The sequence below is a fragment of the Heptranchias perlo genome, chromosome 29 (assembly GCF_035084215.1).
Source record: "Heptranchias perlo isolate sHepPer1 chromosome 29, sHepPer1.hap1, whole genome shotgun sequence".
NCBI lineage: Eukaryota > Metazoa > Chordata > Chondrichthyes > Hexanchiformes > Hexanchidae > Heptranchias > Heptranchias perlo.
This window is the reverse complement of record NC_090353.1, coordinates 5064989-5090923: the sequence shown is the minus strand read 5'-3', so window position 1 is coordinate 5090923 and position 25935 is coordinate 5064989. Positions and strand designations below refer to the sequence as shown.

General features: G+C 45.7%; 1 protein-coding gene across 2 annotated transcripts in view; it reads right to left on the bottom strand.

The window, feature by feature from the left end:
* Positions 1–8751: 8751 nt before the first annotated feature.
* Positions 8752–25935, bottom strand: part of LOC137299341 (scaffold attachment factor B1-like) — a 75013-nt gene continuing 57829 nt past the window's right edge. Inside the window, exons 18-19 of one of the 2 annotated variants that reach the window (XR_010957885.1) lie at positions 21797–23386; positions 8752–17023 (exon numbers count right to left, since the gene is read on the bottom strand). Coding sequence is in view for 1 of the 2 variants with exons in the window: in XM_067968014.1 (XP_067824115.1) it covers positions 23532–23562 (31 nt within the window). In the remaining variant the exon portion in view is untranslated. Of the gene's footprint in view, positions 17024–21796; positions 23387–23479; positions 23563–25935 lie in introns of those variants that run through there. The other variant, XM_067968014.1, reaches the window with a different exon arrangement.

Here is a 25935-nt window from a genome sequence, read left to right as displayed (position 1 = left end):
ACCTCACCTCTGGAATTCAGCTCTTTTGTCCACGTTTGGACCAAGGCTGTAATGAGGTCTGGAGCCAAGTGGTCCTGGCGGAACCCAAACTGAGCATCAGTGAGCAGGTTATTGGTGAGTAAGTGCCGCTTGATAGCACTGTCGATGACACCGTCCATCAGTTTGCTGATGATTGAGAGTAGACTGATGGGGCGGTAATTGGCCGGATTGGATTTGTCCTGCTTTTTGTGGACAGGACATACCTGGGCAATTTTCCCCATTGTCGGGTAGATGCCAGTGTTGTAGCTGTACTGGAATAGCTTGGCTAGAGGCGCAGCTAGTTCTGGAGCACAAGTCTTCAGCACTACAGCTGGGATGTTGTCGGGGCCCATAGCCTTTGCTGTATCCAGTGCACTCAGCCGTTTCTTGATATCACGTGGAGTGAATCGAATTGGCCGAAGACTGGCTTCCGTGATGGTGGGGATATCGGGAGGAGGCCGAGATGGATCATCCACTCGGCACTTCTGGCTGAAGATGGTTGCAAACGCTTCAGCCTTGTCTTTTGCACTCATGTGCTGGACTCCGCCATCATTGAGGATGGGGATGTTTCCAGAGCCTCCTCCTCCCGTTAGTTGTTTAATTGTCCACCACCATTCACGACTGGATGTGGTAGGACTGCAGAGCTTTGATCTGATCCGTTGGTTGTGGAATCGCTTAGCTCTGTCTATAGCATGTTGCTTCCGCTGTTTAGCATGCACGTAGACCTGAGTTGTAGCTTCACCAGGTTGGCACCTCATTTTTAGGTATGCCTGATGCTGCTCCTGACATGCTCTTCCACACTCCTCATTGAACCAGGGTTGATCCCCTGGCTTGTTGGTAATGGTAGAGTGAGGAATATGCCAGGCCATGAGATTAGATTGTGCTGGAATACAATTCTGCTGCTGCTGATGGTCCACAGCGCCTCATGGATGCCCAGTTTTGAGCTGCTAGATCTGTTCTGAATCTATCCCATTTAGCACGGTGGTAGTGCCACACAACACGTTGGATGGTGTCCTCAGTGCGAAGACGGGATTTCATCTCCACGAGGACTGTGCGGTGGTCACTCCTACCAATACTGTCATGGACAGATGCATTTGCGACAGGTCGATTGGTGAGGACGAGGTCAAGTAAGTTTTTCCCTCGTGTTGGTTTGCTCACCACCTGCCGCAGGCCCAGTCTGGCAGCTATGTCCTTCAGGACTCGGCCAGCTCTGTCAGTAGTGGTGCTACCGAGCCACTCTTGGTGATGGACATTGAAGTCCCCCACCCAGAGTACATTTTGTGCCCTTGCTACCCTCAGTGCTTCCTCCAAGTGGTGCTCAGCATGGAGGAGGACTGATTCATCAGCTGAGGGAGGGCGATAGGTGGTAATCAGCAGGAGGTTTCCTTGCCCATGTTTGACCTGATGCCATGAGATTTCATGGGGTCCAGAGTCAATGTTGAGGACTCCCAGGGCCACTCCCTCCTGACTGTATATCACTGTACCGCCACCTCTGGTGGGTCTGTCCTGCCGGTGGGACAGGACATACCCAGGGATGGTGATGGAAGAGTCTGGGACGTTGGCTGAAAGATATGATTCTGTGAGTGTGGCTATGTCAGGCTGTTGCTTGACTAGTCTGTGGGACAGCTCTCCCAATTTTGGCACAAGTCCCCAGATGTTAGTAAGGAGGACCTTGCAGGGTCGACTGGGCTTGGTTTGCCTTTGTCGTGTCCGGTGCCTAGTGGTCCGTCCGGTTTTATTCTTATTATGACTTTTCGTAGCGAGATTTTACAACTGAGTGGCTTGCTAGGCCATTTCAGAGGGCAATTAAGAATCAAGCACATTGCTGTGGGTCTGGAGTCACATATAGGCCAGACCGGGTAAGGACGGCAGGTTTCCTTCCCTGAAGGACATTAGTGAACCAGATGGGTTTTTAACGACAATCCGGTAGTTTCATGGCCATCATTACTGATACTAGTATTTTAATTCCAGATTTTATTTAATTAATTTAATTAAATTAATTAATTTAATTAAAATTCGCCAGCTGCCGTGGCGGGATTTGAACTCATGACTCTGGATTTTAGTCCAGGCCTCTGGATTACTAGTCCAGTAACATAACCACTATGCTACCGTACCCAGGTAGTGCAATGGATGTTGTCTACATGGATTTTAGTAAGGCATGTAACAAGGTCCCACATGACAGACTGGGCAGAAAGGTAAAAGCCCATGGGATACAGGGAAATGTAGTGAATTGGATCCAAAATTGTCTCAGTAACAGGAAACAAAGGGTAAATGTTGATGGATGTCTTTGTGACTGGAAATCCGTTTCCAGTGGTGTGCCACAGGACTCAGTGTTGGGTCCCTTGCTGTTTATGGTATATATTAATAATTTGCACTTGAATGTCGGGGGCATGATTGGCAAATTTGCAGACGACACAAAAATTGGCCGTGTAATTGACAGTGAAGAGGATAGCTGTCGACTCCAAGATGATATCAATGGGTTGGTCAAGTGGGCAGAACAGTGGCAAATGGAGTTCAACCGGAGAAGTGTGAGGTTATGCACTCGGAGGGCAAACAGTAAAAGGGAATACACAGTAAATGGGAATATATTGAAAGGGGTAGAGGAAGTGAGAGACCTTGGAGTGCATGTGCACAGGTCCTTGAAGGTGGCAGTACAGGTAGATAAGGTTGTGAAGAAGGCATACGGAATGCTCTCCGTTATTAGCCGAGGTATAGAATACAAAAGCAGGGATGTAATGATGGAACTGTATAAAACGCTGGTAAGGCCACAGCTGAAGTATTGTGCACAGTTCTGGTCACCACATTACAGGAAGGACGTAATTGCTGTGGAGAGAGTGCAGAGAAGATGTACAAGAATGCTGCCAGGGCTTGAAAATTGCAGCTACTTGGAGAGATTGGATAGGCTGGGGTTGTTTTCCTTGGAGCAGAGGAGGCTGAGGGGTGACTTGATTGTGGTGTACAAAATTATGAGGGGTCCAGATAATTTAGACTGGAAGTACCTGTTTCCCCTAAAGGAGAGTTCAAGAACTAGAGGACATAGATTTAAGCTGATTGGCAGAAGGATTAGGGTGGACATGAGGAAAAACTTTTTTACCCAGAGGGTGGTGGGTGTCGGGAATTCGCTGCCCGAATTGGTGGTAGAGGCAGGGACCCACAACTCATTTTTAAAAGTAGCTGGACCTACACCTGAGGTGCTGTAAGCTGCAGGGATACGGATCGGGTGCTGGAAGGTGGGATGAGAATGGGCACTTGGTTGTTCTTCGAGCCGGCGCAGATATGATGGGCCGAATGGCCCCCTTCGGTGCTGTATCTTTTCTATGGTTCTACATTATAAATGCTGACCCACAAAGTTACGCAAACATGATAACACAAGTGTAATGTGTACAGGAGGAATACACCGTACACAAGACTTACTCTATTACTAGTAGATCTTTTGTGGCGTTACTTACGGTGAGTCAGAGGAGGCACCATTTTATAATAGGGGATAACATCAGGGTCATTTACAGTGACTGAGAAAAGTAAATTCCATTTTTAAAAAATGTAATTCTGGGATGCTACTGATGCACTGGAGATTGAATTCCACAACTCTGCCCATTATTCTGGGAAAAATGCAAATATTTTATATAATTCCTTTACCTATGTATTTCATTTTTAAAAAATTCCATATCATTTTTAAAGCTGAGAATACATAGCAAGGTGCACCAAGTGAAGGTAGATATTTGGTATTAAGCAGTAGTGGGAAGGAAGAATGGGGTTTAGCTATACTTGAGGCAGTCCTGTGCTTGGGCAGCAATAGGAGTGGTCCTGATGCTGTAATACTCAATTGACCTGTTCTGATGCATAACTGTATTTTATATTATATTTTATATCACCTAAAGTAGTTTTTTTTGTGTTTGCTTAATTGTATTACGTAAAGATAGCTGCAAACTGTGAAAACAAATACTTGTGCTCTGTTTCATCATTCATAACAGGATGGCATTCACTTATGTTGTAAAACATGAGCAATACCATTGAACTCTCAAGAATCCATAATATCAGTAACCCAAATGAGATAAAATGTTATTTAGAAACAACCTTGGAGACAAAACAATTAACACTGACAAAACCGTTAAAGGAATCTTGAGAAGGCTAACGAAGAGGGATGGTAGATCACTCCCGGATGTCTTAATGAAACAGAGTCCCATTGTTGAAACTGTGATAATTGGAACCTAAATTTCTGTACTAAGAACCACAGATAACAACTGTCGAGGTTGGTTAGCAGACTGTTGTTATAAACAAATGGGACATAAGAGGGCAGCAGAGTCTGCAGGTGTTTGTTTAACTTCGTCGACTTATCTTATCTCTCTCTCTCTTTTTTTGGGGGGGGGTTTGTATATTCGGTGGCCTTTTTAGGTGACACCTTTCTGTCTGCTCACTGTGATTGCCTTGGCAACGGGCAGTAATCACCAGGCATTGTTCTGTGATTTTAAAATGCGAAGGATTCGAAAATGTCATTTCCACACCACCTGAGGAAGGGGGAAGCCTCCGAAAGCTTGTGGGATTAAAAATAAAATTGTTGGACTATAACTTGGTGTTGTAAAATTGTTTACAATTGTCAAACCCAGTCCATCACCGGCATCTCCACATCATGGCTACCATCGACACCACAAACTGCCGGTTCACAGTGGAAAGGATATCCAAGAAGATCGCGCATTTAGACACAGACATCAAGTTTTTACAGAGCTGCAAGAAAGCAGACAAGATCCCGAAAGGACTACAGATCACAAACCCACTCAAGTCCACATACAACTCGGATTATGCTGAGAGACTCTGCCGCCGTACCTCTCGCACACTCCGCAACCATCTCATACACCAACTCTACAGCAGACGCCGCAACCTCGAAACTAAGATAGAGTCCATACTCTCAACCTGTACTCAGGACACAGCAGACCAGCTACGATATACCGCCAAACAGACGAGGCAACGGAACTACGCTGCCGACATGAAAACCAAGAGCAGGAAGCTTGAGAAACTCGGCATCACCACCAGCATCGACCAAGCTTCCCCTGGTACCACGGTTGCAACCACAGGGAAGTCTATCGTCAATTTGTCCGACCACACCAGACGAAATCGAAGTTCTCAGCCGAGGGCTCAATTTCTGCCCCACTACCAAAATGGACCCCACTAGTCTCGCGGCAGACACAGAGGAATTCATCAGGAGAATGAGGCTCCGGGAATTCTACCACAAACCACAAAATTTCAGCAGCGAACCCAATGAGACAATCAACGATCCGGAACAGCAGACAGAGGGATCCGCGGTACAGCAACCGAAGAAAAGAGTCTCACTGGACTCCTCCAGAGGGTCGCTGCCCTCAGCTTGACATGTATGCTCAAGCTGTCAGGAAATGCGTCTATGCCAGATTCATCAGCCGCACTCGGAAGACAGTCCAGAATGTCACCCGAGCACAACGCAACGCCATCAAAGCTCTCAAGACCAACCGCAACATCGTCATCAAACCAGCGGACAAAGGAGGAGCCATCGTCATACAGAACAGAACGGACTATTGCAAAGAAGCATACCGACAACTGGACAACGAGGAACACTACAGACGGTTACCCACAGACCCGACCAAAGAACACACCCATCAGCTCAACAAACTGATCAAGACCTTCGATCCAGACCTTGAAAACATCCTACGCACTCTCATCCCACGTACTCCCCGCGTGGGAGACTTCTACTGCCTCCCAAAGATACACAAAGCCAACACACCCGGACGTCCTATCGTATCAGGCAACGGAACCCTGTGTGAGAACCTCTCTGGATACATCGAGGGCATCCTGAAACCCACCGTGCAGGGAACCCCCAGCTTCTGTCGCGACACTACAGACTTTCTACAAAAACTCAGTACCCATGGACCAGTTGAACCAGGAACACTTCTCACCACGATGGACGTCTCGGCACTCTACACCAGTATCCCCCATGATGACGGCATCGCTGCGACAGCATCAATACTCAACACCAACAACAGCCAATCTCCAGACGCCATCCTACAACTCATCCGCTTCATCCTGGATCACAATGTCTTCACCTTCAATAACCAGTTCTTTACCCAAACACACGGAACAGCCATGGGGACCAAATTCGCACCCCAATACGCCAACATTTTCATGCACAAGTTCGAGCAGGACTTCTTCACTGCACAGGACCTCCAACCAACACTATACACCAGATACATCGACGACATTTTCTTTCTATGGACCCACGGTGAGGAATCACTAAAGAGACTACACGATAACATCAACAAGTTCCATCCCACCATCAAGCTCACCATGGACTACTCCTCAGAATCAGTTTCTTTCTTGGACACACGAATCTCCATCAAAGACGGGCACCTCAGCACCTCACTCTACCGCAAGCCCACGGACAACCTCACTATGCTCCACTTTTCCAGCTTCCACCCTAACCACGTCAAAGAGGCCATCCCCTATGGACAGGCCCTGCGAATACACAGGGTCTGCTCAGACGAGGAGGAACGCGATGGACACCTACAGACGCTGAAAGACGCCCTAGTAAGAACGGGATATGATGCTCAACTCATCGATCGACAGTTCCGACGGGCCACAGCGAAAAATCGCGTAGACCTCCTCAGAAGACTAACACGGGATGCAACCAACAGAGTACCCTTCGTCGTCCAGTACTTCCCCGGAGCGGAGAAACTACGCCATGTTCTCCGCAGCCTTCAACATGTCATCAATGATGACGAACACCTCGCTATGGCCATCCCCACACCTCCACTACTCGCCTTTAAACAGCCACCCAACCTCAAACAAACCATCGTTCGCAGCAAATTACCCAGCCTTCAGGAGAACAGCGTCCACGACACCACACAACCCTGCCACGGTAACCTCTGCAAGACATGCCAGATCATCGACACAGATACCACCATCACACGAGAGGACACCACCCACCAGGTGCACGGTTCATACTCCTGTGACTCGGCCAACGTTGTCTACCTCATACGTTGCAGGAAAGGATGCCCCAGAGCATGGTACATTGGCGAGACCATGCAGACGCTGCGACAACGGATGAACGGACACCGCGCAACAATCGCCAAACAGGAGGGTTCTCTCCCTGTCGGGGAACACTTCAGCAGTCATGGACATTCAGCCACCGACCTTCGGGTAAGCGTACTCCAAGGCGGCCTTCGAGACACACGACAACGCAAAATCGTCGAGCAGAAATTGATAGCCAAGTTCCGCACCCATGAGGACGGCCTCAACCGGGATCTTGGGTTCATGTCACGCTACACGTAACCCCACCAGCGAACAAATGTTATCTGTTTTTAATATAACGGGTCATTGACTGTCTTCCTTCTCTCTCTCTCTCTTTTTTTTTGGGGGTTTGTATATTCGGTGGCCTTTTTAGGTGACACCTTTCTGTCTGCTCACTGTGATTGCCTTGGCAACGGGCAGTAATCACCAGGCATTGTTCTGTGATTTTAAAATGCGAAGGATTCGAAAATGTCATTTCCACACCACCTGAGGAAGGGGGAAGCCTCCGAAAGCTTGTGGGATTAAAAATAAAATTGTTTACAATTGTCAACCCCAGTCCATCACCGCATCTCCACATCATGGTTAGCAGACTGTTGTTATAAACAAATGGGACATAAGAGGGCAGCAGAGTCTGCAGGTGTTTGTTTAACTTCGTCGACTTAAAGGAAACTAATGATGAGTGACTTTTTGGATTGAAAAGGGTCTTGCAGCTTGTCCTGATGGAGTCCCCCAACACCACTAGTAGCTGGGAGTCCTCCAACATTGCTAGCAGACAGGTTACCCACAGACGATATCGTCCATTCTTGAAATAGGTGACTGCGAGTGCTGATTAAGTATAATTGTGATATTCATGCCAACCAAGTAAATAAGCTTTTATCAATAGATTTAATGAGACAAAATAAATAAGTGTTGTTCTTATGAGATACTGTGATCTGGTGCGATTGTCTCTGGGTCCAAACTAGAATTACATCCGAGAGCTGGACCCTGAGGATCCAGTATTATAAATTTAGCCATTTAATACCCATAACACTGGGCTTTGGCAACACTGAGAAATGGTCGTGAGGTTTGACAGTTGTGAGTTCAGGAGTTTGACACTACTGTATTGGGGCTTCTCAAGTTTGTCAACATGGCACTTTGACCTGCCATCACTGTGGAGGGGAACCTGGAGATTGGCAGAACTGTGGAAGGCAAACCTGAGGTTTAACATAACTAGGGTGGAATGTGAGGTGTAGCTCACTGGTAGATTCCTGATGCCTATCAGCAGTGGGGGGAGAGGCAGAGCATAAGCCTGACAGCATTGGGTTAGGGAATTCCCATATCTGGCAGGACTGGTTTGTGTTTTTCTAAAGGATCTCTGTGAACACTGAATTTGGTGTTTTTGATTGGTGTCTGGACTTGTGACTCTTGTCTCACACAGCTATAAGAAAATGTAAACATTATAATTATCATAAAAGGGGATTAGAGCTTTCAAAATTTATTTTATTCCTTCAGGGGGAAAACCCCTCAAATTATGAGGAAAAACAATCTCTGTCTCACTGTCTCTCTGACCACCCCCCTCCCCACCCCGATATCACGAAATAGAATGTCAATATTTTCTACCTATCAACACAAGTGATAATTCTGTTTTCTTCAAAATTCAATGAACTTCTTTTTGGAAAATTAACTTAAATTGTGAAAAATGACACTCTCTTTCAGCTTAAATCACTTTCCGAAGTTTATTTAACACAAACCAAAAGTTACAACAAGTGTGTAAATCAATAGTCCATCTTTAAATTTCTCCTTCAGCTTTTCTTCTAAGAATTTTGAAAATCAAGCAGAAACTGCTAGAAGCTAAAAAAAATTACAGATGTTTAACTATTGAATGATACTGATGCATCCTGGGAAATTGAGTACAGTGCACATGCTCAGACTGCACAATCTGAATCCAGCTAACATCACAGCAAAAATATCAAATTCAAATATCAACGGCTTTTGGGAGAGGCTGAAGCGTGAAGTAAAAACTTTAGTGAAGGCATTAAAAAGCATAAAAGACAATTGAATGGCTAAATTTAATTATGTTCTTGAGAAACATGCAATTTCCCCTATCGCCAATCTCTCTGACCACGTCCTGAACACGCGTGCTTTCCCGCTATCGCCCCATGATACTTACATAGCAGTCATAATCACAATGCTTCACTGCAGCTGGAAAAGGAAACAACTCTGTAAAAGTATACATTATGCATCTTCCATATGAATTATACTATATATGTGCAAATTGTAAAATATAAATTACATATTAATACCGTTTTGCATAAAATTTAATCTTTATTCCTAAGGCTCTAGAATTATATAAAACCTTTATACATACACAACTTAATCTAATTTTTAAAATTAAATTTGTACAATTTCTATATACGATTTAATCTATTTTATGTTTATTTTTAAGAAACAAACGGTCACTTGATTTCCATCAGTAGAAATATACAAGGATAATACAACAAGTCCTCCACTTACCGCAAAACAGACGTGAACTGAATGTGTCCGACATTTACATTTTAAGGATTAACCAGGCATTGGCCCTGGATATCAAACAGTGATCGAGAGATACCACAGCCTCCTCCTCCAAGTAATGGTGGTAACATATTCTTGTTAAAATGGCATATGAGCTGCCTGGGACCGAGGATGGCAAGTTCGGCCCTGCAGCATTTGGAGACCGCAGTACCTTGAATCGGCATGCACTGGATGGACAATAATACGGCGGTCTGATACAATAACAAGTGGAAAGGGACTCTCAGTCCTTCGGTCAGGATGCAGTACTAGCCCAGTGATCCCTGCTGTGTGGATGTCAGGTCGGGGCACATTTAGAATTGCAGTGATGCACTCCATAGTCAAACAGTATAACAGTGCTCACTGTTCAGGCTCACATGAAGAATGGGCACCTGGGTACCAGAGGGCTGCTGGCATTTATGGAGTCATATCCTGCATGACGTTAGCTCCTTGAGAGGAAGGGAGAACACATGCAGGGGAGCAGTAATGAAGACCTTTTATAAAAGTCTCAGAATAATGAATACCTGGTTTGGTCTTGGTTACAACTTAGAATTTAACTAACGTTACATGCATGAACAAATCTCAATTGGCTTATCATCCATGGTCTTATTGAATGGCGGAGCAGGCTCGAGGGGCCGTGTGGTCTACTCCTGCTCCTATTTCTTATATTGTTATGTTACCATAACCTGAACCCAAAGATACAAGTTCTAAGCCTCTTGTTGGTATTGGTAGTTATTCATAATGCTTGAATTATTGTTTTGTGGAAGGAGGAGAGAGGGAAAGGCTCAATGTCTCATTCACCAAAAACTAACCATAATAATTTAAAACAGGTGTGGACTCTTCATCAATAATGGTTCTTTAGAAAGTGAGTGCAGTTAAAGGAAAAGCTGTTTAATGTGAAAACAAGTTGAGCCAGGTGGAGATTGGGCCGCTGTTTGAGGAAGAAGCAGAGGGTCAGCAGGCTGTCCCGAGGGATGGAGGTGTAACGAGATGGTAAAAACGATGACTAGTGCCAGAGAAAATTACCACTAACTAAAAAGCAAACAACCACAAAAGGAATCAAATACCAGAAAAAAATTCTCAAAATCCTTTCAGAAACTATATTTCCTCTCGCCTAAAAGTACATCATGTCCCTCAAATATTATTTAGAAAAAAATTTAAGTCAGCAAAAAAGTCACAGAATTTACCCATAATTTCATCTTCCGACCCCTCCACAGGCCTGTCCTTCCATAAGGGGCTACAAATTTGGTACTGTTCCCTTTCACAACCTCATATTATACCACAACCCTCCCAATCTTTCTGGGTCCTCCACCATAATGTTGGGAGTGCAGCACTGCAAAGCCCAGCTTGCCACCTCTGAACACAACATCCAGCTTAATCCCAAAATGTTAATGTCAAAGCTCGGTAGGAGAAAGTGTAACACCAGTTATTACAGAAGTCCACTGTGAACCAAAGGAATGCTAATATTCCTTCATCGTCACTGGGTCAAAATCCTGGAACTCCCTTCCTAACAGCACTGTGGGAGAACCTTCACCACGAGGACTGCAGCGGTTCAAGAAGGCGGCTCACCACCACCTTCTCAAGGGCAATTAGGAATGAGCAATAAATGCCGGCCTCGCCAGCTACGCCCACATCCCATGAAATAATTTTTAAAAAATTACCAGGCCTGGACACACGCAACCAATTAGGTACATGTCAGTGGAGGAAGGTGACCATCACCTGGCCATTCAACAGCTTTAAAGACAGAGAAAGACTGAGGGAGGGAGCAGGGAAAGAGACACGATGACAATGAGAGACAAACACAGAAATACACATCCAGGAACCAATCATTGCTTAGTAAGGTCTCATAGGTAGTCACAAACCAGTGCTGCCAGATATAGGATCTCCCCCACCCAATGGTGTCAGGTCCAAGCCCTGACCCTCCCATCTGACAGGAATCCACCAGTGAGCCAAACCTCACATTCCACCCCAATGCCAAACCCTCAGTTTCACCTTCCAGTGACACCAGATCGAAGGATCATCCATGCTGCCAAACTCTAGCAGCCACACTTCAAACTCCCAGACACTTAGCCCAGTTCTGCCAAACTCCAGCAACATCCCCAATGCTACCAAAGCAGCACATATATAGTGCCTTGAACATCCTTTTGATATAATAGAATATTACTTGTACCCGAGTGTGATGGGCAGATGAAAATGTGAGCTGCCAAAAACAAGCAGACTATTATCACTTAAAAATGCTTCAACGGCTAACATTTTGATTGCTTGACTATTTCGTTGCAAATCTCTTTACATGGAATAAATTCCATGGGATAAATGCAGAATCCACTGTATGACTTAAGATTGGTATCATTGTTACTGAGTAAATTACCATTGTTGCTTTGGCGACTAACTGAAAGTTAGTGATGATGTAAGTATAGGTGTATCAGTTAGAATAGCTATACTAAACTTTTAAAATATATATCCACACATTTCTGCTCATTCTGCAATGGCTATGAGACTTTGAAATGCTCCAGAGAACTAATGAGCACTCATGTGTAGAATGTCCAAACAACCTAAGACATCAAAGGCACGCACAACAAATGGTAACAGCTAACCTCACCACTAAATGAGCTTACATGTCAACAGCACGATATATGGTACTGTAAGACATATTAATTTGTCCTACCTAATTAAAAGATACAACACACTGGAGATCCTGGGGAACTTCAACCTGGCCTTGCTGAGGCTAGCAGTGAAGACAACTTGCTTGCAACCCCCCTGAAGAGGTCCTTGATATATGAGTTATATTATAATTGGTACCTGTATCTCATATGCACTGCATGTAAAGAATTTTGTTTTAATATCTCATTGATTTGATTTAATAAAGAGTATTACCCAGACCTATCAGTGTTTCCTAGTCCTCAAACTTGTGGCAGAGGTAAAGGGTGTATGACAACATCCTAGAATACCTCCACAAAAGGGAAATAAGGATATATGATAATATCCTATAGAAACCCAACAGATGTCATCCGCAAGTTGAGCTTCATAGTCTTAGAAAACAAAACTCTTATAATCCAGGGACTCTCAGGATCAAGTTTTCTGTTCAGTGCACTTATTAATGGGAGCAGCAACATGAACTTTATAAGAAATAATCTTACCTAACTAATGAATCTTTTCCTGCATGCTCACAGAAGTCGAAGTATCTGGTCTCTTCTTCACTTGTCTCTGTCATCTTTATGTTGCTGCTTCTCTGTCTGCCTGCTCTTCTGCTTCTTCCTTTCACTGTTTCTCTGTGTTTCTTTTGATCTTTTCTGTGTCATCTGCTTCTTTTCTTTTGGTTGTGAGATGATAGTTGGCCTGACAGGGAAGGAAGCCATTAAGGATCACTGACCACTTTTTTTTCTAATTACAGGTGTGGGCTGCTAGTCAGGCTGGGAAAGCAGCTGTGGCCGTATTTTCATATGGTGGGTATGGGGCGCTGGCCAGGAGAAGGATCCAGCTGGGCACAAGCCAGTGGGTTGCGTGTGGGGGAGGGACTCGGCCAGGGCTGAAGGCTCGCTTCATGGTAGCTGGGTGACTTTCAGGCCACAGGTGCTGAAAGCCAGTTGAGGGAAGGGTTCTGGGAAGGTTCTGCAGATTGGCTTTCAGGTTGTGGATATAGAAAGGGATCTGACTCGGGGTGCAACAGGTTCTGGGTCATGGACAGGCAAAGGTGGAACCGGAAAGCAAGATGAAGAGGGTGGAGCTCTAGCCCCCTTGTCCCAGGTCTGCTTCCACAGCCCCACATCCGTTCCCAGTGCCCCCTCTAACATATCCTTTACAAAAAATTCCCTTTGCCCCCTCACTTCCTAGTATCACCCTGTCCCCTAACATCTCCCTTACCTTCACTCCCTAATGCACCCACTTCGCCTCTAGTCAGAGTAACATGGAGCAAGTTGCATGGATAATGGACTGGGGAGTGGCCGATGCTGGTCCAGAGTGGAAAAGGCCCCAAAGTTCACTGGGCAGGAACAGTCCATGAGTGGGTGAGTGGCTGATAGGCTGATAACTGGCATGGAAAGAGCGATGTCAAAAGCCATTGAACAGCAAGGAGCAGGTTGGGAGCTGGCCAGTGGACAGCAACAGGTGATGGCAGCCAATGGGCATGGGGAGATCGACGGCCAAAGACGATGGAAGTGAACCACAATGGCAGCCTTAGCAGCGGTGGGAAGGGTGGGCAGCCAGCAACTGAAAAATAACTGGGGGAGCAAAGTTGAAATCCAAGTGGGCCCAGAAGTCTCAATTATAATGTAAAAAATTGTATTTTATTCTATTTCCAAGTTTGACTAGCTAGGACACGAGACGGAGCCATGACTGCGCCACCAGTGGTAGGAGGGTTACAACTGCACCATGACAGGTTAGGAAATGTTTACATCCTTAGACAGGGTTTCCCATTATAAATGCTTACATAGGGATTTTCAATGTTAGACAGCGACATAAAAAGTACGAATTAAAGTCGTGACACAAGTAAGGGTTTGTGGACCGGGACTGTATACCACACAAGAATTTAAATACAACATATAAAGATTTACTCTAAGCGTTTTTCTAACATGCTGTGAACTGCTGCAACAATCATAAACACTGTCAACCCAGCTTGTAGAAAATCTAAGTTTGATTTGTGCTGACCTGTAACTTGCCTATCTTTCTGTATATAAACTTATCTGTAGATAAAACCTGGACAGTTGTCCCAGCCTCTACGAGGTGATTGAGCAGCATGTTAGTTTTCAGTCTTCTGTTGTGCCGCGAGGATATGATGGGCATTCCAACTGCAAACTGGAGCTAATTTTTAGACCAGAGCTACTCTGACCCCATTCTTGGCAGAAAGTAAGAGCCAACTTTTGGTTCTACAGAGACTCCGTCTGGTTATCTAGTCTGGCCAGAAACGCGAGAAAAACGTTTGGGAAAAGCCCGAACTGAAACAGTTGTCCTCACCGTACAATTTGGAATGAGACTAGTTTTAATAAAATGACTACTTCTGGGATTATCAGCGGGATCCACTGTAGCCCCACTCTCACAGTTTACTGTCATTGGGGCCCTTTCTGCCAGTAAGCACTCATGCTGTTGCTGCTGCTCCGTTTTGTTGCACTGGCACTGCTTCCCCTTTCCTTCTCCCTGCTTTATGCCCATGTCCATGCCACAGCTCTTTTCAATCGTTACGACTTTGTTTTTTTCAATGGTTAGCATCTGCTCCAGTAATCTGGTCCTCTGTGATCTGGTCGCTGTCTCTGTTTTCTACATTCTGCCCTGGCAGCATTACATACCCCAGGGCTAACAATTACCCATTGGCAGTAATCTGCTTACTGAACTTAATGTGGTGTCTGATAACACTACCAAGTTTCCTCAGGAATAGTAGATATTACCATGCAGACCACAGCTTTACAGACCAAAGCAACCAAGAACTTTATTTGCCAATAAACAGCAATGTGAAGCACAATAATCAGAGTAACTAAAAGTACAATATATATAGATATTTATAATATGAATACACACAGAAAAAGTCTCTTATGGTCAATTATCCTTAGTAAGAATGGATTCCGATTTAGTTCAAGACTGACAACTAAAAGAAAGTTCTTGTTGAATTCAGCTTCTTGTACTCCTCCTTCTTCTCCCCCAAGTAGGGTCTATTGATGAGAACAGCTGTTCAGTTAACTGGCTTTGAAAGACTCCCTTGCTGTTTTAAAGCTCATACTTTTAGTTTCTATCATCCAAATATATCTGGTAGTTCATGGGTGCAACAACTTGCGTTTAAATAAGTTCTCTCTCTGCCCCTCCCAAAAGAAAAGCTTATACGTACTTCCCAACAAAACAGAAGGCAAATCACAAGATGTCAATTGTGAAATATTAGCCGTCTGCACGTTCCTGAGCGTTCGGGGTAGACGGTGTTATTAATTGGTTCTGGGCTTTCATAATGGAACACATCAAATCTTGTTAATAAAAAGGAACGATTGGTAATTAAAACAATGAACCAATCTGATCTTGAAAACAAGGCAACAAACTGATCTTTAGATCAAAAAAACAAGTATTTCACTGTCACAGTAGCTGCCTAGCAGTCAAGGTAAGGTTTCAACATGTTAACATGGTAAACCCGAAACTTATACTGCTAAGATGGTATATCAACCACATAATATAGTTTCCCTTGTCCACCACAATACATGGACCTTCACCGGTAGTGGCACTAGCACTCTCTGCCCTTTCTGGTATTCTTGTGTACCAGCATTGAGGTAGTACGAGTTTCTGCCTTTTTTTTGTATTACTCAGACTTTGCTGGGTGTGTTCTGCTAACGTGAGCAAATCACGCTCCACCACATTTCTTTCCTTGCCAAGGCATTTCCCTGACCCAAGTCTCTTTGATCAACAGTAACGGCCCATGTACTCAGCGCTCATATAGCTCAAAGGGCGAGTAGCCCTTTGATTTCAGTGGCACCTCCCTATATGCAAACATGACACGTGGCAACAGTTCATCCCAGTCAGTGAAGTTCTGCTCTGCGTATGCGCGTAGCATGTGTGTCAGTGTCCCATTATACCTCTCCACCCACCCATCTGTCTGAGGATGGTATGGGGTAGCACGGAGCCGTGTAACTTGGCATTGCTCCCGCAGTTATGCAACCAACTGGATCACAAAATCTGCACCCTGATCGGATGGAATTTCTTCTGGAAAACCAACCCGGGTAAACATTATTAGCAGAGCACCAGCAACAATGTTTACTTCAATTGATGGGAGTGCCACTGCATCTGGAGGCATAATCCACCATGATCAGGATGTACCTTTTCCTGGAGTTACTAACAGGTGGGGGGGGGGGGGGGGGGGGGTGTCCCACTTTATCTATGCCCACCCTTTTAAATGGTACATTAATAGTAGGTAGGGACTGTAACCGCGCTTTGGCCCGATCTCCCTGTCTGCCCACCTTTGGGCACTGGTCACAGGTCTTAAAATATTGTGCTACATCCATGAAAACAGATGGCCAGTAAAAATACTGCAGCACATGACACTTTGTATGCTCTACTCCTTGGTGTCCTGCAAATGGAATGTTGTGGGCAATTCGTAATAGTTCATTACGATATGGATGAGGGACCACTATTTGCTTGAACGTTTCAGGTTCCTTGAAAAAGGTTAGTTTTGGACTCCATTGTCAAACCAATATCCTTTCCTTGTACAGGAGCATTGCCGCTCTCTCACTGTGCAACACCCATGGCCTGACATCGCACAGCCTCTAGTGAAGGGTCAGTTTGTTGAACTTCTACCACTTCCACTTGGTCCAAACCTCCCAGACAACCCTGGGTACCTCTACCATGTGTGACTTTGTGCGAGGCTCCTTCTACTCCTCGGATTTCTTTCCAACATTCCTCTACCTATGTTGCTTTGCCAAAGATGAAGAAAAAAAATCCCTGCATCTGCTGGCCAGGGTCACTGTTCCAATCTTGGTGGTACCTGCGGAAACCAAAAGAAAATCATCCAATAAATAAAGGAGATGTTTAAACTGGAATCTCTCACAACTACAGATTGACTTTTGTTTAAAACTGGTATGCTGACGAAAGTAAGGATTCATCATTATGAGATGTCTCTAAAGTTTTTATGTAAACAGTGGTTGCTTATTAGTCCCGTTCAGCCTATTTAAGAACATTTGCTCTTTTTGCCATTGAGAATTTGGCAGGAATATCTATTGCCAAAGGGATGTGGTTTTATGGTGGTTACAATAAATTGGGGTAATTCCTTTGTGGACATCAATGTGAAGATGAATGCTAGGGAATGAAAGCATTTTTTTTTTAAACTTTGCAAAGTGTAAATATCTAGGACATCCAAGACAGATGCAGAATACCTCAGATGTTGAGAACAATTCCCTCTACTCTACCCTAATATGCCTGAATCCTGACTTCGGAAGAGCATTCTGTACTGTATCACTGCGGCGTTTCCATTTCACACAAGAGCTGTGCAACACCACACGGTACACTTAACCAGGAGGCGGTGGTGGTCACATGGTTCACCAGCAGGATTAAGCAGATAATTGTATAAAAACAAATCCCACTCACGTGAAACTTGGTGTTAAATGTATGTACATGTGGTATGAGCAAGTATCTCCAACTGAGCCGGGACTTTCCAAACTCATTCCATATAGGAATGTTAGAGCCAGCAGGACGAGACTACTTTCATACCCGGGCTGGATTTGAATCATGCTAACCCATTCCACCATGCCGATTCTTCGCCAGGATACCTCAAATTGTGCATTTAATTTTATTCACCTACCCCATCAAATGGATTGACTCCCTGCATATTCACCTGCTAGCCTTCACAGACTAAAATTTTCCACATTGTCCCAGAAGATAGCTGGACAAAAGACTATCCAATTTCTGGGTCAAACCAGTCATTTGGCCACCAGCAACATTTTTTCCAGTGTTTTTAAGACTATCACTTGAGCCAGGAAACCAAGAATACAAATCTCAGGTTTAAGGACAGTAATTGCCCCCATTAAATCAGAGAGGATCCCAGTGCCCCACTCAATAAAAATTTATTGTAGTACAATGCTACAAGAGGTGAATTAGTGTACCTCAATCCTCCATGTCACCTAGAACCATAGAAAAGATACAGCACCGAAGGGGGCCATTCAGCCCATCGTGTCCGCACCAGCTCGAAGAACAACCAGGTGCCCATTCTAATCCCACCTTCCACCAGCCGGTCCGTAGCCCTGCAGCTTACAGCACTTTAAAAAGTACCTGGACCTGCACCTAAAAAGAGCTGAGGGTCCCTGCCTCTACCACCAATTCGGGCAGCGAATTCCCTACACCCACCACCCTCTGGGTAAAAAAGTTTTTCCTCATGTCCCCTCTTATCCTTCCGCCAATCAGCTTAAATCTATGTCCTCTAGTTCTTGAACTCTCCGTTAGGGGAAACAGGTACTTCCTGTCTACTCTATCAGGGCCCCTCATAATTTTGTACACCTCAAGTCTCCCCTCAGCCTCCTCTGCTCCAAGGAAAACAATCCCAGCCTATCCAATCTCTCCAAGTAGCTGCAATTTTCACGCCCTGGCAACATTCTTGTAAATCTTCTCTGCACTCTCTCCACAGCAATTACGTCCTTCCTGTAATGTGGTGACCAAAACTGCGCACAATACTCCAGGTGTGGCCTTACCAGCGTTTTATACAGTTCCATCATTACATCCCTGCATGTGTATTCTATACCTCGGCTAATCATAGAATCATAGAAGTTACAACATGGAAACAGGCCCTTCGGCCCAACATGTCCATGTCGCCCAGTTTATACCACTAAGCTAGTCCCAACTGCCTGCACTTGGCCCATATCCCTCTATACCCATCTTACCCATGTAACTGTCCAAATGTTTTTTAAAAGACAAAATTGTACCCGCCTCTACTACTGCCTCTGGCAGCTCGTTCCAGACACTCACCACCCTTTGAGTGAAAAAATTGCCCCTCTGGACCCTTTTGTATCTCTCCCCTCTCACCTTAAATCTATGCCCCCTCGTTATAGACTCCCCTACCTTTGGGAAAAGATTTTGACTATCGACCTTATCTATGCCCCTCATTATTTTATAGACTTCTATAAGATCACCCCTTAACCTCCTACTCTCCAGGGAAAAAAGTCCCAGTCTGTCTAACCTCTCCCTGTAAGTCAAACCATCAAGTCCCGGTAGCATCCTAGTAAATCTTTTCTGCACTCTTTCTAGTTTAATAATATCCTTTCCATAATAGGGTGACCAGAACTGTACACAGTACTCCAAGTGTGGCCTCACCAATGCCCTGTACAACTTCAACAAGACATCCCAACTCCTGCATTCAATGTTCTGACCAATGAAACCATGCATGCCGAATGCCTTCTTCACCACCCTATCCACCTGTGACTCCACTTTCAAGGAGCTATGAATCTGTACTCCTAGATCTCTTTGTTCTATAACTCTCCCCAACGCCCTACCATTAACGGAGTAGGTCCTGGCCCGATTCGATCTACCAAAATGCATCACCTCACATTTATCTAAATTAAACTCCATCTGCCATTCATCGGCCCACTGGCCCAATTGATCAAGATCCCGTTGCAATCTTAGATAACCTTCTTCACTGTCCACAATGCCACCAATCTTGGTGTCATCTGCAAACTTACTAACCATGCCTCCTAAATTCTCATCCAAATCATTAATATAAATAACAAATAACAGCGGACCCAGCACCGATCCCTGAGGCACACCGCTGGACACAGGCATCCAGTTTGAAAAACAACCCTCTACAACCACCCTCTGTCTTCTGTCGTCAAGCCAATTTGTATCCAATTGGCTACCTCACCTTGGATCCCATGAGATTTAACCTTATGTAACAACCTACCATGCGGTACCTTGTCAAATGCTTTGCTGAAGTCCATGTAGACCACGTCTACTGCACAGCCCTCATCTATCTTCTTGGTTACCCCTTCAAAAAACTCAATCAAATTCGTGAGACATGATTTTCCTCTCACAAAACCATGCTGACTGTTCCTAATTAGTCCCTGCCTCTCCAAATGCCTGTAGATCCTGTCCCTCAGAATACCCTCTAACAACTTACCCACTACAGATGTCAGGCTCACTGGTCTGTAGTTCCCAGGCTTTTCCCTGCCGCCCTTCTTAAACAAAGGCACAACATTTGCTACCCTCCAATCTTCAGGCACCTCACCTGTAGCGGTGGATGATTCAAATATCTCTGCTAGGGGACCCGCAATTTCCTCCCTAACCTCCCATAACGTCCTGGGATACCTTTCATCAGGTCCCGGAGATTTATCTACCTTGATGCGCGTTAAGACTTCCAGCACCTCCCTCTCTGTAATATGTACACTCCTCAAGACATCACTATTTATTTCCCCAAGTTCCCTAACATCCATGCCTTTCTCAACCGTAAATACCGATGTGAAATATTCATTCAGGATCTCACCCATTTCTTGTGGTTCCGCACATAGATGACCTTGTTGATCCTTAAGAGGCCCTACTCTCTCCCTAGTTACCCTTTTGCCCTTTATGTATTTGTAGAAGCTCTTTGGATTCACCTTTGCCTGATCTGCCAGTGGAGAGCATTCCATATGCCTTCTTCACAACCTTATCTACCTGTACTGCCACCTTCAGGGACCTGTGCACATGCACTCCAAGGTCTCTCACTTCCTCTACCCCTCTCAATATATTCCCGTTTACTACATATTCCCTTTTACTGTTTGCCCTCCCTAAATGCATTACCTCACACTTCTCCGGGTTGAACTCCATTTGCCACTTTTCCGCCCACTCCACCAACCCATTGATATCTTCTTGGAGTCTACAGCTATCCTCTTCACTATCAACTACACGGCCAATTTTTGTGTCGTCTGCAAATTTGCCAATCATGCCCCCTACATTCAAGTCCAAATCATTAATATATAGACCACAAACAGCAAGGGACCCAACACTGAGCCCTGTGGCACACCACTGGAAACGGATTTCCATTCGCAAAGACATCCATCAACTTTTATCCTTTGTTTGCTGTTACTGAGCCAATTTTGGATCCAATTCGCCACATTTCCCTGTATTCCATGCGCTTTGGGTGATGGTCCATTTTCATAGCCTGATAGGTGTAGGATATACTCAGTGTGTGATCTTAATGTGTATAAGATGTAAACCAGCACTGGGAGATGCCTTGTGCATTCCCTCATAAAATCATTCTAACACAGAAAAATTTCCCTGATCTTGCTCTCTTGCTCAGTCCCGAGTGTATTTTTGTTTTGTAGCACGATGATCAGAATTTTGCTGACCAGTGCATAACCTTGTCCTCGACTTCTCTTCCCATCTATTCTAGTATTATTTGTTTTTTTTAATTACCCCACAACATTGAAATTGATAAATAAAGCATCACCTCCAGCTGCTTTTTGATTTATACTTAGGAGGCACATTTTTGTTTAACCAAAGTGCAATATTTCTCATTGGTGCAACATTTTTGATACACCCTTAGGTTTCAAAGCTGGGATCCTAAGCCCCTGTGATTCCTCCCTCTCTACACCGTGGCCAAATAATACAAAAGGATTTACCATCCCAAATAAAATTTGGGGGCCATTTACCATAAATTTCACAAAGCAGTGCGAATGGATCAAAGGTAGAAGTGGATATGGCACTGCCCCCAGTACTCTGTTTTATTGTACAAGACTGAATTGTTTTTTGTGATCAAGACTTGCTCTCAAAAAGTAGGAGCACATGGTCTCTCTCTCACCTGTCATGTCATCTTTGTGTTTCTGCTTCTCTCTCTTCTGCTTCTCTTCGCCTTTCTCTTCTCTCTCTTCTTTTCTATTTCTCTCTCGTTTTCTTTTTTCGTTTCGGGTGGGAGATAGTGGTGTGGTATGGCTTGGTGGAGATAGAGCTGCTGACGGCATTCCCCAGTGGCAGGAGAGGGGTACTGGTCGCGCGGAGAAGGAAGGTGCAGACGGGCGCGGGGAAGGAAGGTACAGACGGGCGCGGGGAGCCTTTCAGGTGGCGGTTTTGGGGCACCAGCGATGGTCGTATGCCAGCAGGTCACAGGCAGGAAGAGCCTGGCTAGGGCCGCCACCTTGCTTTGGGGTGGTTGGTCATGAAGTGACCTTTGGGTCAAAAGCAGCAGGAGGTGAATGTGAGGAATTGGAAGGGGAGCGATGTGACTAGGGTGCAGACTGGCTTTCAGCTCACAGCTGGTGAATTTGGCCAGGATCGCGGGGGGAGGTGAGGAAGGGAGCCATGGGTGGTGGGGGGAGGGTGGAGAGACTGGGGGTGGTGAGGAAGAAAGGAGTAGGGGTTACGAGGTAGGAGGAAGAGGGGATGGGTTCATGGGGAGTCATAGGGAGAAGAGAGGGGGTCGTGGGGGTGAAGAGCAGTGGTTGCAGGAGGAGAGGGTTAAGGTTAAGGGCAGGAGTGGGTTGATCTGATCGCTTTCTTTTTGGCGTGAGGGGCGAGAGATAAGGAGAATGTGGCTTGGGGAAGAGGGCGCCAGAATGCAATGTAAATGGGGCGGAGCTCTAACTCCGTCGCTCCACATCCTTTCCCACTATCCAGTCACTTGTCACACTCTCTCCTGGCCTCTATCAACCCCATTGCCTTCTCTACTGTTCATCTCTCCCACCATCCTATATTCTCCCTTCTCACTCACCTGTCCACTTGTTCCCCACTCCCTCTGCTTCCCTTTCGCAACACCCTCGCCTTCCCCACATTTCCATTGCCTCCCTTCCCTCACCCAGTCTCAACTCATCTCTTTCCCTCCCCAACCATCTCCTGACTCAACCGTCATCATTCTGCATCTCCTCCTGTTTCATCTCCCTCCCTCACCCCCACCTAGCTCCCTCCACCAGCATGACTAGAAAGCTGGTGTCCCATATCCGTTTGATTTTTTAAATAATTTATTACTGTGAAACCCTTTCCCCCCGTATCCCCCTCCCGTTACTATCCCACCCTTTCCCTTCCCTGCTTATACTGCTATAAATAGACTAAATACTCCTGGGAACCCCTTGAAGGGGTTGCATTGGGACGGGGAGGAGGGCACGGGGGAATGGGGTTGGGGGGGCGGGAGTTACCACGACGAGGCCCAAGGGCCAAAGATCGGGGAGTGGCCAACAAACCAGTTGAGCACCTAGTCCCGAGTCCGGAGGTGGCAGGAAGCAGGCTGGGGAGTGGCCGAGAAGGCGTGGGGAGAGGCAGATGGCGGCTGAGAAGGGGCTGTGGAATGGCAATGGTGCCCGAGAGGGAGCGGGGGGAAGCCGATGACGGCAGGAGTGGAGCGGGGTTATGCTGATGGTGGCGGGAGCGGGGCACCGCGGTGGCAGAAGCACCGGGGGAGCTGCAAAACAAAATTTAAATTTAATTACATTTTTTAATTTAAATAAATTAAGTTAAAATAAACTTACCTCAAAGGCTTGAACGGTATGCAGCAGTGTCACCTGAGCTGAAGACTGGGAGGTCACAAAGGTAAGTAGGCAATGGTGCTACCTAATTTGGAGACCAAGTAATGCAGACCTTAGAGGCAAGGGTAGGCATAAAAAAAAGTGAATTTGCAACTTTAAAATATAAATTTGTGTCATGGTGAATGTGTTCACTTTAAAAACAAACACCTAAATTATGCTATGATGTGGAGATGCCGGTGATGGACTGGGGTGCACAAATGTAAGGAGTCGCACAACACCAGATTATAGTCCAACACCTTTATTTGAAATCACAAGCTTTCGGAGCTTTGCTCCTTCGTCAGGTGAGTGAAGGGTTGCATAAAGGCACAGCATATATAGTCAAAGAACAATGCCTGTTGATTACAGATAATCTTTCTAACTGCCCTTCATCACACCTCGGCAGAGCGATAATCACAGCGTGAATGGTGTTCAGACAGGTTAGTCAAGGAAACATTGCATCCAAGAATACTGAATACACAGGGGGTCCAATCGGACGGACGGACAGCCAGCCAGCCAGCCAGAATGACCAGTTGTATTAAAAACAGATAACTTTTTTCGCTGGTGGGGTTACATGTAGCGTGACATGAACCCAAGATCCCGGTTGAGGCCGTCCTCATGGGTGCGGAACTTGGCTATCAATTTCTGCTCGATGATTTTGTGTTGTCGTGTGTCTCGAAGGCCACCTTGGAGAACGCTTACCCGAAGATCGGAGGCTGAATGTCCTTGACTGCTGAAGTGTTCCCCGACTGGGAGGGAACCCTCCTGTCTGGCGATTGTTGCGCGGTGTCCGTTCATCCGTTGTCGCAGTGTCTGCATGGTCTCGCCGATGTACTATGCTCTGGGGCATCCTTTCCTGCAACGTATGAGGTAGACAACGTTGGCCGAGTCACAGGAGTATGTACCTGGTGGGTGGTGTCCTCTCGTGTGATGGTGGTATCTATGTCGATGATCTGGCATGTCTTGCAGAGGTTGCCATGGCAGGGTTGTGTGGTGTCGTGGACGCTGTTCTCCTGAAAGCTGGGTAATTTGCTGCGAACGATGGTCTGTTTGAGGTTAGGTGGCTGTTTGAAGGTGAGTAGTGGAGGCGTGGGGATGGCCTTAGCAAGGTGCTCGTCGTCATTGATGACATGTTGAAGGCTGCGAAGAACATGGCGTAGTTTCTCCGCTCCGGGGAAGTACTGGACGACGAAGGGTACTCTGTTGGTTGTGTCCCGCAAGCCCACGGACTTGGTTGTCTACCGCAAGCCCACAGACAACCTCACGATGCTCCACTTCTCCAACTTCCACCCTAACCACGTCAAAGATGCCATCCCCTATGGACAGGCCCTGCGAATACACAGGATCTGCTCAGACGAGGAGGAACGCGATGGACACCTACAGACGCTGAAAGACGTCCTCGTAAGAACGGGATATTACGCTCGACTCGTCGATCGACAGTTCCAATGGGCCACAGCGAAAAATCGCATAGACCTCCTCAGAAGACAAACACGGGACGCAACCAACAGAGTATGGTACATCGGCAGTCAAGGACATTCAGCCTCCGATCGGGTAAGCGTTCTCCAAGGCGGCCTTCGAGACACACGACAACGCAAAATCGTTGAGCAGAAATTGATAGCCAAGTTCCGCACCCATAAGGACGGCCTCAACCGGGATCTTGGGTTCATGTCACGCTACATGTAACCCCACCAGCGAAAAAAAGTTATGTGTTTTTAATACAACTGGTCATTCTCTCTCTCTCTGTCTTTGTGATTTGACCCCTTGTGCATTCAGTATTCTTGGATGTAATGTTTCCCTGACTAACCTGTCTGAACATCATTCACTCCTTTGATTGCTGTGATTATCTCTCTACCGAGGTGTGATAAAGGGCAGTTAGAAAGATTATCTGTAATCACCAGGCATTGTTCTTTGACTATATATGCTGTGCCTTTATGCAACCCTTCACTCACCTGACGAAGGAGCAAAGCTCCGAAAGCTTGTGATTTCAAATAAAGGTGTTGTGCGACTCCCTAAATTATGCTGCCAGAGGTTGGCTGCCTGTGTTCTTTCTGATTAGCTAAAGTCCGTGTCAATCAGGGCAAGGCCCTCCCTCAGCACAGGCATATATAGTTAGATTTCTTTCCTTTTACATTCCCCCATCATTTCCGACTGCGTATAGTGACGCCACTATTCCCGGCCAGAATGGAGATATTTGGGTAATTCCCCAGTCAATCACGCCTGGAGACCGCACTGCTGTAAATGACTGGGATTGATTTTGCTAACATCATTTGTATGTAACTATCCTCCACTCATTGCATTTTGCCGGAGAAAACACCGCTTTTATCGGGAGAAGTTGCTGCAGTTTCGGTCATGAGTTCTATTTGCTGCAGACTCTTTTTAAATAGACTCTGCAAATAGACTTTGTTTGCTGTAAGTCCTGCCCCGCCTCCAACTCATAGGCTGATATTGT